The sequence below is a fragment of the Anomalospiza imberbis genome, chromosome 32 (assembly GCF_031753505.1).
Source record: "Anomalospiza imberbis isolate Cuckoo-Finch-1a 21T00152 chromosome 32, ASM3175350v1, whole genome shotgun sequence".
Taxonomy (NCBI): domain Eukaryota; kingdom Metazoa; phylum Chordata; class Aves; order Passeriformes; family Viduidae; genus Anomalospiza; species Anomalospiza imberbis.
This window is the reverse complement of record NC_089712.1, coordinates 875,313-893,641: the sequence shown is the minus strand read 5'-3', so window position 1 is coordinate 893,641 and position 18,329 is coordinate 875,313. Positions and strand designations below refer to the sequence as shown.

The following is an 18,329-nucleotide window of genomic DNA, read 5'->3' as shown; positions in this document are numbered from 1 at the left end:
CGAGCAGCAGCAGCCTGGGGCCGCGCTGGAGCGGACCCCGCCGCCTCCAATCAGCCCGGGGTCCCCTCCCGGCCTGTTCCCTGGTGCTGGCGCTCCTCGGCAGCTCCTTGCAGCTGCCGCGAAAGTGGAGGTTATGAAGTTTAGTGCCTTTCTGGGGAACAGAGTTTTTCTTGGTCCAATTCTTGCTTGGGTGGGGGATTCCCGCGGGAGCTCGAGGCCCCTCGTCCCTCCCGCTCCCGTTTGGGGGGCGGGGGGGATGAGTTCTGGGAATGCTGCCGCTGGTCTTGTGCCCGGAGAGCGTGGGGGTGCTGCCAGGGGTCAGGGAGCTGCGTGCCGGCCCAGCCGTGCCGCAAGTCCTGAGAATCAGCATTTCTCTGGGGAAAGCACCTTCTCTGCTGAGCCCTGGGGCAGTTCTTGTGTCCTGCTCTCGTTTGAGGTGCGGGATGAACAAAATGCTGGAGGAGTTGCCGTGATGCTGGCCGCGTGGTGGGGGCGGGCTGTGAAGATGAAGATCCTGCCTCGCCGGCCGGGCTGGGGCCGATTGGTCCAGCCCCCCGGCCGGAGGGCCCCGCGCCCCCCACGGCCGGGTTTGGGATCTTGGCTCCGCCCGCATGGACCGGGGCCGCCAGCTGCGCAGGGTCTTAAAGCCTGCTACTTGCTGGGCATTCTTCTGATCCCAAGAGTAAAAAAAAAAAAAAAAAAAAAAAAAAAAAATCCAGTATCATTGAAGTTAGATTTAAGATTAATTAAATAGAGGTGGTTGACAAGAGAACAAGGAAAAAGTGGTCGATTTAAGAGTTTTGGCCATGGCATTTCAGAGATTTTTCAGGTTTTTTTCTTTTTTATTTGGTGATGGGTTTTTGCACAAGAAAGGTATGTTTGCATGGTTGATGATCAGCCCAGAGTTGGTTTTATCGGTTGTTGAAGTCTCTGGGATGACATTCAGTGTTTTGGTGTTTGATAATTATATGATGTCGCATTTGGTTTTTCTTTATGGGTTTTTTAATGGTTATTTGGACTTTCTTCAGTTGTTTTGTTTCAGGATTCAGCAGTTCTCTGTTTCACCAATGAGAAGGACTTTTGAGGATGTCAAGATAAACGTTACCAGACAATGGACACCTTCTCCTGAGAATCAGCTGTTTGGACTTTGAATTTTGAGCATTATTTTCCTTGTTGTTTGGGTTTTTGTATTGTAAGCTTTGTTTTAGAGATTTGATAGATGGATTGCAGGTAAAGGATCTCTGAACATTCCACATCAGTATGTGATTTGGCTTTTGATTGATAGCTAGCAGATTGATAAGGGGGCCTCTTGAGATGTGTTTGCTCTCTTTTGCAGGGTCCTGCAGAAGACTTGCAGATGCAGTTTTTTATTTTTAATTTTTTTTTTAATTTATACTACAACGGTGATATGTGGCAAGCACATTTCTCTCTCTCTCAGAATTTTTATAAAGGTGCACAGAGAGAAGTGAAAGAGAAAACAATTTCTATTTCTGCTCCTTGTTTTTCTCTTGTGGAATGTGTTTGGAGATTGTTTACCTAGAGCGAATGCCTGGTTGGATCACAGTGGATTGTTTGGGCCTGATGGCCAATCGGATCCACCTGTGTCTGGACTCTGGAGAACAGGGTCACGAGTTGTGAGGGAGTGAGATATGATGGTTAGAGAGAGTAGCATGTAGTTTTTAGTATCCTCTTTTATATAGTATATTAATGTATCATAGCATAATTATAATAAAGAAATCATTCAGCCTTCTGAAATAAGTCAGACATCATCATTCTTCCCATTGGGTTCGCCGACAATTGTGGACATGTGCCCTGCCTTTGATAGCTTCAGAACACCCAAATCTTCCCAAATATTCTATTGAACCAACCCAAAATTCACCCCCAAATCCTGGTAAATGGTGCAGCTTTAGATCTCTTTGCCTAATTTCTTTATTTTCACCCCAGTTTTTGTTGTTTAGACATGGTGAAGAAAGAAATTATTTAAATTGAAAAGACCTAGAAGATCATGCAGCGCTGCTTGATGCCACCAAAGTAAATAACTGAACAGAGTGGGTGAGATTTTTTGGGGTGTAATGTCAAGAAATCACTTTCTCCCAATGAATTTCCAGTTTAGATCAGAGTCCTGGTGGATGTTCCTGCCTCTGTGTTCATCCAGGTGCCTATGGGGATCCAGGAGGACATGAAGACCACCAGCCAGGTGTCTTCTCAGCAGGGATCACAGGGAATGTGGGTCACCAGGGCTCTGACCAAAGTGAGTCCTCCCATGGGGGATGGAGTTGGAGCAGGGCACGAAGCTCTTCCTGCAGTCCGGGCACTCACAGAGCTTCCCTTACTGGTGCCTCCGTTGGTGTTGGGTCAAGTGAGAGCTCTGGGTGAAGCTCTTCCCACACTGGGGACACTTGTAGGGCCTCTCCCCGGTGTGGATGCGCCGGTGGGTGACAAGGGTGGAGTTTTGCTTGAAGCCCTTCCCACAGTCAGGGCAGCGGAAGGGCCTCTCCTCTGTGTGAATCTGCTGGTGCAGGAGGAGATTGGAGCTGGTCTGAAACCTCTTCTGACACTGGGGACACTCGTAGGGCCTCTCCCCCGTGTGGATGCGTTGGTGGATGGCGAGGGCAGAGCTGCAGCTGAAGCCCTTCCCACACTCCCCACACTCGTAGGCCCATTCCCCAGAGTGAATCATCTGGTGGCAGATCAGGTCAGAGCTCTGCCTGAAGCTCTTCCCACACTCCAAGCACTTGTAGGGCTTCTACCCATGGTGAACCTGCTCATGGACCACCAGCTCCAAGATCTGGCTGAACCTCTGTCCACCTTCCTGGCACAGGGTGGGTCTTTCCTCCTCAGAGCACCCTGGGCTGGGTTTGCAGCTCCTCCTCGTGGGGGATCTCCAGGGCTTTTCCTCCTTGTTGGATTCCAATGCTGTGGAGCTGCTCAAAACGGCCTTTTCAGGGAGGTTCTGCCGCAGGGATTTGTCCTTCCTGGTCTCCATCCTCAGCTCCTTGTCTGAGGGAGGAAGGACAAGGAGACTATGAGATTTGCCCCTGTGCCAGAGGGAAGGGGAAGGAGATCCCCCCAGTGCATCCCCAGCAGGACGGGGTCGGCAGTGGGGCTGTCCTGAAGCCGGGGGCCGTGCTGGGCTGGGAGGTGGAGCAGGAGAGAGGGGGAAAGGGGCAGTGACTTCCTCCTCACCTGCCTGGGTGTCCCAGGGCATCTTCCTCTTCCTCACAGCCTTCACCTCCATTTCACGAACGTCTGCGGATGGGAAATTCTGTTTTGGGAGGAAAACAAGGTATGAGCACAATGAGTTTTGTACTGGTTTGAAGGCAATCCAGGGGGACAGTCTAAGCCAGAATGACAATTGAATAAGAAAATTGAGCTCAAGGCAATGATACAGAAACACTGACTTAATCTGACAGAGTCAGGATATAACCTGACACCCCGTTGGTCAGAGTGGTGGTACCCGTCTGATGAAATGGAGGCTCCAGCCCTGTTGGAGTGATGATCGTGATTCTGTCAAAGCAGTGATCCTGTAGAAGAGTCTGGTCTTCCTCTGAAGGTCCAGTGGTGGTAATGGAGCTCTTGTCCTCTGGGAATCCAGTAGGCAAGGTGGTCCTGGTGTTGCAAGGGTGAGATTATATCCAGGTAGGAATGCTTGGTTCCTCCCCCTGGGCAGAGCATCCCACAATGGGATGATGTAATTTTATCAGTCCTGCAGTGGCACTCAATGGCCCATTAACAGAAGACAGCCCCTGGAGGGCGTTATCAGGGCTGAGCCATGGAAGAGATAAAGAACACTGCCCCACCTGTTTATCACAGTTTATGAAGATGGTGACTGAAAACATACTTCGGGTTACATCTTACATTGCACCCTGAAACAGTGAGGCAATCCCTGCTCGGGGTGGGGGGGTGAACACCACCCCCCTTTCCCAAACTGGCTCAGGTGTAAAACCCCCACCCTGGGAAGGCCACACACACAGGGGACAATGTCACACTTGCCCCACCTCAGGGGAGGTCTCTGTCCCTGTCACTCCCTTGCTCTCCCCCCTTTTCTCTTTCTTTCCATCTCTCTCTCGACCTCACATTTACTGTTCAATAACATCCACTTGGGATTTGGTCTCGTTAGCACCTTAATTGGGGCAGAGGCATCTCTCTAACAATTTTATTAACCAGATTGAGACATTATTTTGGCACAGTGAGTTCAGGGCACTGTTGTCTGACCCCAAGTGCCTTTGACAACAGCATGGCTCCCTCCTCTCAGGAGGTTCTGGCTCTTTCTGGAGGAACTCTTGGAAACTTCAATGCAGCTTCCTCTGAGCGACTTCTGGGAGAATTTATGAGGACAATGGCTGTTGTGGTTGGCCAGTGTAAAGAAAATATTTTGTTGTCCTTCCTAGAAAAGTTTGTTAAAATGACTGGAGGAAAGGGACCAAATGATACCAGCGAGACTGACAAGGATCATTCACCACAAGGTGAGGAACACAAGGCTACTAAAGTCCTACCAGAAGCCCAGCTCAAGTGTCTAAATTCCCAAATAACTCCCGAATTCACAGGCTTGGGGGCTTTGCCAAATGTGAGAATCATTATTTTCTTCGTCCCTGTCTCCTTTGTGATAGCTGCACATAGCTTTGCCTTCCTTTTAATAATCTGTATTGGGACAAATTTTCACTTTTCTTTTATCAGAACCTGCCAGCAGCTGAGCGGGAGCTGTGCAGGAACCGATGAAACTTGGAATTGCCACAGAATTGCTTCTATTGTCAGTTTATTCATGTTTGGGATTTGTTTGCCTTTCCATCACAAGTGACTTGTGGGAAAATCAAATATCCGTCAAGTATTTTATGCAGAGTTAAGTTTGATTACTTATATCTGTTTAAAAACTAAAAAATTTCAAGTTTTTTTTTGTCCGGTCCCCAGGGGATGCTCGAGAGGTCTCTGTGCCTCTCGCCCTGGGTGATGCTTGGGAGGGGCTTGGGGGGGTTGTCCTTGTCCCTGTCACCCCAGGCCATTCCCCAGGGGGTGTCCCTGTCCCTGTCACCCCAGGCCATTCTCCAGGGGGTCTCCATCGTTCTCACCCCAGGGAATGCCTGGGGGGTCTCCCACCCTCTCACCCTGTGCCAGGGGGTGCTCGGGGCAGTCTCTGTCCCTCTCAGCCCAGGGGATGCTCGGGGTCTCTGTCCCTTCACCCTGGGGGATGCTCGGGGGGTCTCCATCCCTCTGGCCTCAGGGAATGCTTGTGCAGGGCTGGGGACCAGGGGCTCTGTGTCCCTCTCAGCGCTGAGGGTGCTCGGGGCTGGGCGGTCTCCGACCTTCTCATATCTGATATCCCTCCTCTGCCTGCCGGTACCGGGTGATCGCCACGTGGCACCCCCCAAGGTCCCTGCAGGGGCATTTCCGGCTCTGCTTTGGGGTCCTGCAAGACCCAAACATCCCCTGCCCTGCCAAACAACCCTGCCGGAGACCCCCCGATGGATTTGGGGCGAGCTCCCCCTCCCCGTTCCCCTGCGGTTCTGGGGGGGCGATGCCGGCGGAGCCGCAGGAGCCGCGGCCCGAGCGGGGGAACCGCGTGGGGTTGGGGCTGGGGCTGCTCCTCCTCCCGCTCCTCCGCTGTCCCTCCTCCCGCTCCTCTTCCTCCTGGTCCTTCTTTTCCTCCCGCTCCTCTTTTTCCCTTTCCTTTTCTCCCTCCTCTCTCCCTCTTCTCCCTCCCGCTCCTCCTCCGCTCCCAGCCCGGCTCGGGCGGTGCCGACACCCAAAAGCAGCCGCGCTCTGCCCTGGGGGGGTTCCAAAGCGGCCCCGCCCCGCCCGGCACTGGGAGCGCTACTGGGAGCACTGGGAACGATGGTGAGAGCACCGGGAAGGAGCTGGGAGCGCTCTCCCTCCCAGTACCGCCTTACTGGGAGCACTGGGAACAGTGGTGAGAGCACCGGGAAGGAGCTGGGAGCGCTCTCCCTCCCAGTACCGCCTCACTGGGAGCACTGGGAGGGAACTGGGAGCAAACAGCGCCCGGACGCGGCTGCAGCCGGCGGGGGCGGGGCCAGGCCAAGGGGCGGGGCTATGCAAATACGGCGGGAGCAGCGCGGGGTTTGCTCGGTCACGTGAGGGCCGGGGGGGCTGGAGCGATGGCGGCGGCGTCGGTGAGAGGGGACAGGGACCGGGAATGGGGACAGGGAATGGGAATGGGGACAGGGAATGGGAATGGGGACAGGGACCGGGAATGGGGATAGGGACCGGGAATGGGGATAGGGACCGGGAATGGGGACAGGGAATGGGAACGGGGACCGGGAATGGGAATTGGGACAGGGACGGGGAATGGGGACAGGAAATGAGAACGGGGACAGGGACCAGGACTGGGGACGGGGACTGGGACTGGGACCAGGAATGGGGACAGAGACCAGGAATAGGACTGGGAATGGGAACAGGGACCGGGAATGGGGACCGGAACCGGGAATGGGGACAGGGAATGGGAATGGGGACAGGGACCGGGAATGGGGACAGGGACCGGGAATGGGGACAGGGAATGGGAATGGGGACAGGGAATGGGAACGGGGACAGGGACCGGGAACGGGGACAGGGACCGGGAATGGGGACAGGGAATGGGAACGGGGACCGGGAATGGGAATTGGGACAGGGACGGGGAATGGGGACAGGAAATGAGAATGGGGACAGGGACCAGGACTGGGGACGGGGACTGGGACTGGGACCAGGAATGGGGACAGAGACCAGGAATAGGACTGGGAATGGGAACAGGGACCGGGAATGGGGACCGGAACCGGGAATGGGGACAGGGAATGGGAATGGGGACAGGGACCGGGAATGGGGACAGGGAATGGGAATGGGGACAGGGACCGGGAATGGGGACAGGGACAGGGAATGGGGACAGGGAATGGGAATGGGGACAGGGACCGGGAATGGGGACAGGGAATGGGAATGGGGACAGGGACCGGGAATGGGGACAGGGACCGGGAATGGGGACAGGGAATGGGAATGGGGACAGGGAATAGGAATGGGGACAGGGACCGGGAATGGGGACAGGGACTGGGAATGGGACAGGGAATGGGGAGAGGGACTGGGAATGGGACTGAGAATGGGGACAGGAACCAGGACTGGGGACAGGGACTGGGAATGGGACCGGGAATGGGGGCAGAGGCCAGGAATAGGACTGGGAATGGGACCAGGAATGGGGACAGGGACGGGGGGTCCTTGACCAGCTTCCCCAGAACCTCCACCAGGGTCTCCCAGTGCAACCGGAGCCGCTCAGCCTGGTGTCCCCAAAGCCCTGAGCAACCCCCAGGGCCCTCCCAGGAACCCTCCGGTCCCTCGAACCCAGCATCCCCCACATTCCCTGCAAGACCCCCGTGTCCCCATCCTTGTCTTAGCTCAACGTCTTTATTTTTACCTGCTTTTGAGGGTTTTGAAAGGGCAAAGAGAAATGAAAAGAAAAATCCAGGCCAAGGGGAGCCAGGAGGATGTGGAGCCCCCAGCCAGGTGTCTTCCCAACACGGATCAGCGGCACCACGGATCACCGGGGCTCTGCCCACCGGGGCTCACTGGGGATCATCCAGCACGGATCCTCCTGTGGGGGATGGAGCTGGAGCAGCACACGGAGCTCTTCCCACACTGGGGGCACTCGCAGGGCTGCCCTTGGTGGTGCCTCTGTTGGTGTTGGGTCAAGGCTGGGCTGTGTGAGGAGCTCTTCCCACACCTGGAACACTCGTAGGGCCTGGGACATCACCAGGAGCGGGGCTGGGATGTGCTCTGGTGCCTGGGACATCACCAGGAGCGGGGCTGGGATGTGCTCTGGTGCCTGGGACATCACCAGGAGCGGGGCTGGGATGTGCTCTGGTGCCTGGAACACCACCAGGAGAGGGGCTGGGATGTGCTCTGGTGCCTGGGACACCACTAGGAGCGGGGCTGGCTGTGATCCTCTCCGGTGTTAGGGACATGACAAGGGGTGGTGCTGGCTGGGGTCTGTTTGTGCCTGTGAAGTGCCAAGGGCAGTGTCACAGCGGGGCAGCTCTCAGTGTCCCCTGCAGGTCACAGTGTCCAGTGCAGCCCGTGCCAGCGGTCACTGCGCACACGGGGCAGGCTGGGCTGGACGGGGGTCGGGGCAGAAACGCCGCCCCCGGGACTGGGCTCTTCCCCTGCCTCTGGGGCCCAGCCCCTGCTGGGAGCGCCTTGGGCAGGGCACGGGGCTGCTGCTGGGCCAGGGGGAGAGGCTTTGCCCCCTGCCAGCTGCCCGGGCCCCTCTGATGCCTGTCCCACATCCCTGTGGCTCCTGTCCCCACCACTCCCCACCACCTTCACTCCCTCCATCAAAGCCCCACTCAACCTCTGCACGGTGACCTCTGGAAAGAAAGAAAGAATGAAGGAAAGGAAGTGTTGTCTCTTCACCCTGGCTGGATGCCAGGCACCCACCAAAGCTGCTCTCTCACTCCCCTCCAGAGATGGCCAGGAGAGAGAAAACAGAAGGAAGGCTTCATGGGTTGAGTTAAGGACTGGGGCAGATCACTCAGCAAATGCCATCAGGGGCAAAACATTTTCGAAATCAGAGATAATAGTGGAACTTAGTGCTATCCAGATCAGGGCAGGATAGTGAGAAGTACAATAAAGCTTTAAAAACCCCTTCTGCCCATCCCTCCCTCCTTCCCAGCTCTACCTCCTCCCCCAGTGGGTGCAGGGAGACAGGGAATGGGGGTTCTGGTCAGGTCATCACCTCTAGTTTCTCCTGCTGCTCGGGGAGAGGAGTCGTTCCCCTGCTGTGCTGGGGTCCCTCCCTGAGACACTTCTCCATGAACTTCTCCAAGGTGAGTTCATCTCAGGGACAGCAGTTCTTCACAGACTGCTGCAGCGTGGCTCGCTCTTCCATGGGCTCACAAGTCCTAGCAGGACCCTGCTCCAGCGTGGGCTCCTCTCTCCAGGGGTTTGCAGGTCCCTGCCCAGTCCCTGCTCCAGCACAGGTTTCTCGTGGGGTCACAGCTCCGCTCAGGCATCCCCCTGCTCCGGCACGGGCTCCTCCAGGCGCTGCAGGTGCATCTCTGCTCTCCGTGCCCTCCATGGGCTGCAGGGGCCCAGCTGCCTCACCAGGGACTGCACCAGGGAATCTCAGGGCAATCAGCTCCAGCACCTGGAGCAGCTCCTGCCCCTCCTCCTGCCCTGCCCTGGGGTGTGCAGAGCTGTTCCTGTCACATGTTCTCACCCTGCTCTTCCCTGCTCACAGTTACATCTACATGATGACCCATGTTCTTTTTCTTAAATCTCTTATCCCAAAGGCGTTACCACCATTTCTAACTGGCCCAGCCTTGGCTGGGGGCCGGTCCATCCTGGAGTGGGCTGGAATTGACTCTGTGGGACATGGAGGAGCAGCTGCTCTCACAGAAGGTGCTCCTAGAGCCCCTCCCTTCCCAAAACCTGGCCATGCAAACCTCGTATAAGTATGGTAGGGTTTTTATTACCATTATGATTTCAATGATCTCTATTTTTGCTAATAATGGTACAGTTGGTATTACTAGTATTTTTAGTCTTTTTGACTCTATATTAATAGTGGCTAGAGTAGAAACAGGTTCTTCATTGCAAGTAGAAGTTAGAATTTTGTCAGCCTCTTGCCCTGCCCTGTTCTGTGTCATTGCTGCGTGTGAAGCCGCTGCTGCCAGGGCTCCCCATTTCCCTGGTTTGGGAAATTCCATGGCATTGCTCCCATGTCAGAAAGAGAGGGCTCATTCCATTCAAATGGATTGCCTGAGCTCTTCTAGTCCCAGTGTTGGAAGCTTGTTTTCTAACATTGTTGACTTTCTCAGCTTCTGTTAACATTTGTGATTTTATCACAAAATGTTCTCGGATGTGATTTTCCAAGATTCTCTAATCAGCTTTCAGTTTGCTCTTGGATTTCTTAATGGTGTGTCCGAACCGAAGGCAGCATTTTGGGTGGGAAGGCTTCAGTCGGAGCTGGGATTGCCTCAGCAGCAGCTGGTTTTGCACATGTCAGCAGAGCTAACAGAGATTCCGTGAGCTGAATATTCTGCCTCGTTCGGAAGCCGCAGTGCCCGGCTCGGGGGAGCTGCGCTGGGAGCTGCAGGTTGTGCTGGGGCCGGGCAGTGGCCGGAGCCCCCGGCAAGGGCCGGCGATGGACACCGACCCTTTGCTGGGCAGGGGCTCGGGGCCCTGCGGCGCCGGGCGGTCGGTGCCCGGTCACGGCGGGACTGCGGGAGCCGGGAGCAGCGAGAGAGCCCGGGCGGAACATCAGCACCGGGGCGGGCACGGCCTGGGAGGGGGCACAGCCCGGGGGTCCCGCGGAGCCTCCCTGCTCCAGAGCCGCAGCTGCGACAGCGGGGCCGCTGCCGGGATCTTTGGGGCAGGGAGAGCCGCAGGCGGGCGTTCCAAGTGCCTCCTTCGGGGCAGGATTTTGTCCCGGTGCGGGGGAATTCCCGCGGGCTGGGGCCGCTGCCGAGCGCCGCCGCCTTTCCCGGGAGCCCCCGGGCAGAGCTCTCTGCTCGGGCTGTGAAAAACACGCTCACTCTCCTGTGAAAATTTAAACATTTTAATACAGGACGATAGGAGACAAGGACCTTAGAGCAAAGGTTGTTACGGCCGGGTGCATCTTGGCACTGAACCAGGAGCACACTTATCTCCGGAGATGCCCATTAAATACCTTTTCCCTCCCATCAGCCTGTTGCATATTCATAGACCCTTATGCATAGTAAACTTTTTTCCCAAACTAGTTTACATATTCCAAGAACTGTTCAGAGTGGCTCCCCCTCCTCGGTTCCACCCTTTTAGAGCATGCGTATTCCTTGGTTGTGGTTTTAGTCCTTTTTTATCATCATCTTCAGTTCTGGCCCCGGCCCTCACTGCCTTCAGACGGTGAGTGCTGATCGTTGGCAGATCTGTACAGGCGTCCTCATCCTGTGTTCATTGCCATCCAAGCAGGCACTTTAACACGAGCATACTTGTTAGAAACATTCCCGGTACGAAAAGTGATTTCAGCATTTAATGTAATAAAAAAAGAAAGGCCTAAAGCATGGAGGCCCGCGGGCTGAGCAGGAGCGCTCCCCTCAAGGATGCTGCAGCGCCGGCGCTGGGTCTTCTGAGCAGCGACGTCCCCGACGTTCCAGGTGGAGCAGCACAGGTTCCGTGGGTCAGAAGCCCCCTTTTTATCCTGTTTTTTGTCCCTTTGGATCGGTTTCTTTTTGGATCCCTCATTTGCATGAGGGTTTAAGGCGCTCGATTGGCCCGTGGCAGTTCAGTCCAGGCTGGCTCCTTTCCCTTGGGGGGCTGCACTTTACTTAGGTGTAATACGGTACGTGGAGTACCGTATTTCTTCTAACTACCCTTCAAACCCCTTTTACCATAACCAAACCAACAGTACACGCTCAACAGCGATCAACTATTTTACAATAGTTTCTAACCTAGTTTAACAATTCCCCCTCTAACGATTTGATCCGTCTTCTAGCCTGCATCAACCTTTTAAAGTCCAATTTCTAATTTTCTCAGTTTCTCATACTGTTCAAGCATATCTCTGGCATTCTGATCACTCTGTTCTTTTATTAGTGTTACTTTTTTGCCATTTTTCCCTTCTACGTTACCTTGCAGCATGATGCTGCCTTGGCCAATGCTGGGTACTATCAGGACTAGACATGGAATTGCACATGGTAGAAATATTACACTTACTATTGCACACACTACAAAGAAGACCAATTTCTTCCACCATTTACCATTCCAGGTGAACAAGTTGTCCCACCAATCGGGGTCTCCAAAAAGGGGGTCCATTTTTGCGTTCCAGCATAGGTTAGTTTCCTAATATTTTGAGTAATGTTTTTAATTACATGACTGTGGTCATCGATCTCTAGGCAGCATTCTGAAATGTTAAATTTCCCTCAGATCCCTCCTTCCTCTGCGAGGAGGTAGTCCACTGCCAATCGAATTTGGTAAATTACTGATCATGTTTGTGGTTGCTGCTGGCTCAAGAGAGCAATGGTCAGAGTTGTTTGATTGGACATTATTTCAAGTACTGCTTGTAAACGGATGATTCGATTGAGCATGTATACTGGGCTTCTGTACCCCCAGGATCCACCCTGGGCCCAGGTAGCCGGCTCATAAGTATCGATAATCTTTTGTGGGGTCCAACTTTCATTGTTCCAGTTTTGGGTTCTGCCAAGTAAACTCCTTTTCTTTCTGGCCAGATCATCATATACTGGGACTCCCAAGTTTGATTTCACATCCTTAAGCAGTAAGAAAAAGGATGGTTTTACTGCTCCAATTGCGCAACTCCCGGTCCACCCTCCCGGTAACTTCACATATGCCGTGTTACCACAGATCCAAAAAAAACTTTTAGGTGCATCCCAGAAATTAGAATCTTGATTTGTTGTATGTTTCCAATATTTGGATAGGGTTTCTATTGCCCAGAATGGGTTAATATAATCTCCTAAGCATTCAAACAGTTTTTCACTGTATACACATCTACTTTCAGTTTTTTCTATTGACCAATATGAATGGGGGGTTTCTGGGATCCACCTGGTGTGTGTGTGTCATTTGCTGCTAGATATCTTTCACATGGTGTTTCTCCTGCTTCTATAGTATACATTTTCCCTTTTCTTGATAAACACTCTTCCCCTATTATTGTGGATTTTAGCTTCCACTCTCCTTCCCTTCTTTTGAGTACTACCATACTTTTTTTTCATGTAATCCATTTTAAAATGTCTAGGGGACCCAAACTGATACCATCCTATGGACAAATTTTAAGTGTGTCCCCTTGCACACCCAACAATCAGTCAACTTAAATTCTTTTGTAATCTTTTCCACCATATTGATAAAAAGATTCTTACCATTTATTTGTCCCTCCCTATCCCTTTGTCCTTTCAATTGCACTTCTTTCTCCTTGAATGTATCCTCTAAGTTGGTTTTACTTTCTTGTTCAAAACATACCCATCTTTCTTTCATGGAGCACTCTCCTGATATCCTCTGACTTGGGTTTGCAATAGTTTTAGCCAGCCAATATATTTCATTATCCTCTTTACAGGTTGTTAACTGGGAGTGGTCGATACATTTGGGATTCATGTTGGTGTGCACTCTGATGAATGCACTTACTGTATCTCCTCTACACAAGGGATAGTAACACTTCTCACAAGTGTTTCCTCCACTTCCTCCAAAGTGGATGAGTAGCAGCATTGCTACCAGTGGGAGTCTGGTACGGGCTGGCCTCCTCACCTCTCGATCCACAGGGCTTTTCTCGGTGCCCTGAGAGTCTTTTCCAGAGGTAGTTCCTGATCCAGTCTTGCCTCCCACCTCTGGTTTTCCCTCCTTCTGGAGACATTCTGCCATGACCCTTATCTCACCAACTCCCTTCCCTCAATTTGGTCCCAATGAGGGTTGCAAGGGGAGTGCTCTATGGAGCAGTACTGGAAACTGAGATGTTATTCTGATTGTCAATTCTTAGCTAAACAAAACTTAAATTTATCCTATAACAAACATTAGCAAAATTTAAGGATATACGGATAACAATGTAGAGGTTTCCTGTGGGGGGGTTGTGTTCAGGGCTGCACTTCTTTTGGTGCTTTCCTCAGGACCAGTTTCAAGTCTTTATCGTCTCTGCTGGCTATAGTCCATTCGCTTGCCTCAGCTGGGGGTTGTACTGGACCCTTCACTCGACTTGCATGAGTCCAGCCCTGCTCCTTTGTTCTCACTGTGGTGTTTGCTGCAAGCAGTGCCTGGAAGGGGCCTTCAAAGTGAGCAGTTAGTGGAGGGTTTTTCCATGATTTCATCAACACCCAGTCTCCTGGGTTAGTACCATGTATTTTACAGTCCAGTGGGGAAGTTTGGGGAAGGTAGCCCTTTTTCCTTAGTTCTTCCAGGGTTGTTGTTAGTGTTTCTATATATTTTTGCATGGCCATCCCCCCCTCTTGATGTTCCCCAGTACTGTATGGGGTAAGCAAGAAAGGCAGCCCAAACAACATTTCACAAGGAGAGACCCCTAGATCTGTTCTGGGTCTCGTTCTTATTCGTCATAGGGCTAGTGGTAAACATTTGACCCAATTCCATTGGGTTTCTAAGACCAATTTTGTTAAAATATTCTTTAAGGTTTGATTTACCCTCTCGACCCTCCCAGAACTCTGAGGGTGCCAAGGGGTGTGTAACTCCCACTTCATTCCCAGGGCCCCGAGGACTTGTTGCAGAACACTGGATGTAGAGTGGGGGCCACGGTCTGAATCAATAAAATTTACTAGCCCCTATCTCGGAATAATTTCTTCTAAGAGAACTTTTGTCACAGTTTGGGCTGTCTCCCTTCTCGTGGGGAATGCCTCAAACCAGTGGGTTAGATGGTGAATCTCCTCTGGGGAGAAGAGGATGTTCCTAATAGGATGCAGCTCTTCCCAGGTGTGTGTATTGGGACCCAAGAACTGATCTGTTTGCTGTGTGGTGCCAGTTGGATCTTCTATTAAACCAACTAGCTCTTTCTTATATATTCTTGCTTCAGAAGCTTTCAGGGGTGCATTTATAACACCTATTCCTCCTACCCCACACCTAGTGGAACTTCCCTCAGGGGAAGCAGCCTGTCAGGATTTACCTCTGTCCTTACACCACTTTTTGATCTGGTATTACAGTAAGGGCCAGCATCTGAAGGCTTATTTGACTGGCTCACTAATTCTTTGTTATCATGTTGGGAGGGCTCAGTTGTTAGGTTGGAGGATATATCCAGAGGTTTTTTCTCAGGGAAAGGTGTTGTATTCTGACTTACAGGTGAAGCAAGTTGTATGTTAGTGGGGGTAGGAGGCAACGGGGAAAAAGCACCAAGGGGTGGATATATATGGGGGAGTGGGGTTGTTGGAGGGGGTAAAAATGGCATGGAGATTCCCCGAGGAGATAGAGAACAGGCAGGGATCATTGGAGGGGGTAAAGGTAGGTTTTGAGAAGCAGGAGGCTGGGTGTTAAGTGGGGGGGTGGCTTCATAGTGTGAAAAAAGGCAATCCCTTGGGGTTTTTTTTTAGTTTTAAAAGTTTATTAGTAATAAAATTGTTTTAAAAATAGCAATAAAATTAGAGTAATAAAAATTTGGACAATGAGGATTAGGACAATTACAAGACAATAAAAAGTAAAGAATTATGGATGTCTGGATGTTTTTGGGCACTAAGCTGCCAAAAACATGCCTTGTGAACAAAGGAATTACCCTTAACAGCAACAGCCTGTTGCATATTCATACATCTCATACATGATGCATAAATTCCTTGCAAATTAAGAATTTTTCTGGTTGTTGTGAACTTCTTCCCCTTAATCCTAGTGGTTCCATAAAGATGGAGAGAAGGTGGAAGAATGTTTGTCTTTTCTGATAAGGAGGCAGTAACTCTTTATGTGTCTTGTCGCTCTTATTTCTGTGCGAAGTTTCTTGATTATCTTATCCCTTTTCTTGAGCTAGTAAAAATATCTGACATTGCAGAGTTTCTATTTTAACATTGTGTTATAACCTAGAACTACATTTAACACACTACTTAAGAGAATTAATACAGCATAACTTTCTATCACTGCACATATAATATTTGTTTTAATATTTGTGACAAAAGCCAATCATAAAATATGCATTTTTCACACCTTGCCCTCACTGCCCTTTTGTCACACACACACACACACACAGAGACAGTTCTCGGTTAATTTCTGATTTGATTGCCTGGATTTTGTTTGGTTTTGTTGTTGCTTTCTTTTCTTGGTGTGCCTGAAGTGTCCAGTCAGGAGCAGAGTGACTCTTGCCAAGGAACTTTGTGGTGCTGTTGCTTAATATTAAATCTGGTTTTTGCTGATCCCTTGCTGGGGATTTTTTCAGCGCTCTCAAGCCCTTGTTGGTAACAGGGTGAAGGAGCCCTGGCCCAGGTTCTGGTCCTGGGGGACACAGGGACGCTGCCGGGGGGTCCCTGTCCCCCTGTCCCACCCCCCCAACAGCCCCAGCCCCCGTCCCCGTGTCAGGCTCTGGGGTCGATCTCATGGAACATCCTCTGGGGGAGGCTGCGGCGCCGGGGGCGGGGGGACCCGGGGGGACAGGGGACCCCGCTGTGCACGAGCAGCGTTGGACTTCTCTGGGGGAACTGTGAGGGGGGGCTGGGGTGGAGTGACCTTCCCAGTGACCTCACACAGCCCCTGTGATGTCACACACCCCTGTGATGTCACACAGCTGCACTGTGATGTCACAGCCTGCTCTTTGAGGTCCCAGTCTGCTCTGTGATGTCACAAAATCTGCCCTGTGATGTCACAGCCCAGCCTGTGAGGTCACAGACACCCTGTGATGTCACAGCCAGCTCTATTATGTCACAGCTACCTTTGTGATGTTATGCAGCCTCGCTGTGATGTCACAGCCTGCTCTGTGATTTCTGAGTCAGCTCTGTGATTTCACAACCCACTCTGTATTGTCTCAGCCTTCTCTGTGACATCACACAGCTGCTCTGTGATGTCACAGAGCCCTTTCCTATGACGGCAGAGTCTTCTCTGCGGACTCACAGCCCATTCTGTGATGTCACACAACCAGCCTGTATTGTCACAGCCGACTTTGTGACATCACAACCTCCTCTGTGACGTCACAACCTCCTCTGTGATGTCACAGCCTGCTCTGTGATGGCACAGCCTGCTCTGTGATGGCAGAACTCACTTATCATGTCACACAGCACCTCTGTGGGCTCACAGACCCACCCTGTGATGTCACAACACCTTCAACGATGGAACACAGCCACCCTATAATGTCACAGCACACTCTTTGACCTCACAGCTCGCTCTGCTCTGTGATGTCATACAGGCATGCTCTGATGTCACAGCCTGCTCTGGGATGTCACATAATAAACCAGTGATGTCACAGCCAACTATATGATGTCACAACCTGGTCTGTGACAAAATCACAGAATCACAGAATTGCTGGGTTGGAAGAGACCTTTTAGGCCATCAAGTCCAGCCCATGCCCTAACACCACCTCAGCTAAACCATGGCACTGAGTGCCACATCCAGTCTTTTTTTAAACACATCCCATGATGGTGACTCCACCACCTCCCTGGACAGACAGTTCCAGTACTTTATCACCCTTTCCATAAAAAACTTTGTTCCTAATATCCAACCTAAATTTCCCTTGGTGCAGCTTAAGACTGTGTCCTCTGGTTCTGTCAGTTGCTGTGAGGAGAGAGACCGACCCCCACCTGACTGCAACCACCATTCAGGGAGTGTGGAGAGTGATAAGGTCACCTCTGAGTCTTCTCCAGGATAAACAACTCCAGCTCCCTCAGGCATTCCTCACAGGACTTGTGTTCCAGATCCCTTGTAATAGATAAGAGAAGTCTCTTTGTTCATCATTAAACAGGAACTCAGGCAAAGGAAGAGGTTTTTTGTGAATAACAGGAAACCCGAGGATATACTGACTCCTTAAGTTGATTGTACAACTAGGGTTGGGAGGTGTGTAACCATCTATGGAAAGATTGTTAGAGGGTCATAAACCCCCAGTGAGGAAGAGGAGGAGAGCCTTCATCCAGACAACCACCAGAGAGCAGGTGGTGACCCCCTAGCAACTGGAGGCGCACGCGCAGAGTACTCCCGGAAAAGCCACAAACGCGGAAGAAGGGGGAGAATAAAGGACCGTGGGAAAAGGGAAGCGGTGTGAGCCTTGGCGGAGCACTGACTCCCCGGCTGCACCCAGCGCTGTTTGCTTGTCATTGCTTGCTGTAATCAATAAAATTCCTTTTATCAATCCCTAAAGGATCAGACAAATTATTTACTTTAACTTATAACACCCGTTCCCTGCTCTTGCTGCTGCCCCATCTTCAAAGCCTCTTCCTCGGGCTCTTCCTCCCGTGCAGAGCAGCTCTCCTGGACAGGGACGGCAGATGGCACAGCTGGGAAGCAAAGGGAACACTGAGTCAGTATGGGGACGTTTTCCTTGGCAGCAGCTGCACTTCCATCAGGGAAGGGAAGATCTCAGAGCCTCCCCAGGAGGGTTAGAAAGAAAAAGCAGCCGAGCGGGCCAGGCTGTGGTGAGCGCAGCCGCGGCGGGACTGTCCCGCAGCCCCGGCAGCCCGGCACAGCCGGCACAGCTCCCGGGCCCTGCCAGGCACAGCTGCCTTGCCCAAGGACAGCCCCTGTGCCGGCCGGGGCAGCTGCACTGAGCAGCCCCAGCACGGGCAGGGCCGGCTGCTGCCCCGCCGGGCAGTGCCCACGGCCACAGCCCACGCCACCCTCAGCCCCACCCTGCCTCCCTGGCCCTGGGGCCTCACCCGGGCTCTCTCCAGCGTGGCAGCAGCAGGTCCCCGTTCCCTGCTCTTGCTGCTGGCCTTCTGCTTCTCCCTGCTGGCTCCCGTCAGTCTCCAGCTGTCCTCAAGGTCTCCACT

General features: G+C 52.4%; 1 protein-coding gene and 1 long non-coding RNA gene across 2 annotated transcripts in view; one reads left to right on the top strand and one right to left on the bottom strand.

The window, feature by feature from the left end:
- LOC137463945 (uncharacterized) overlaps positions 1-18,329 on the top strand; it is a 223,569-nt gene that overhangs the window by 141,511 nt on the left and 63,729 nt on the right. The gene's annotated exons all lie outside the window — the stretch shown is intronic.
- The window catches only part of LOC137463911 (zinc finger protein 271-like), a 309,559-nt gene continuing 293,433 nt past the window's right edge, over positions 2,204-18,329 (bottom strand). Inside the window, exon 3 of the mRNA XM_068175283.1 lies at positions 2,204-2,603. Coding sequence (XP_068031384.1) covers positions 2,330-2,603 — 274 coding nt within the window. The 3' untranslated portion in view covers positions 2,204-2,329. The remainder of the gene's footprint in view (positions 2,604-18,329) is intronic.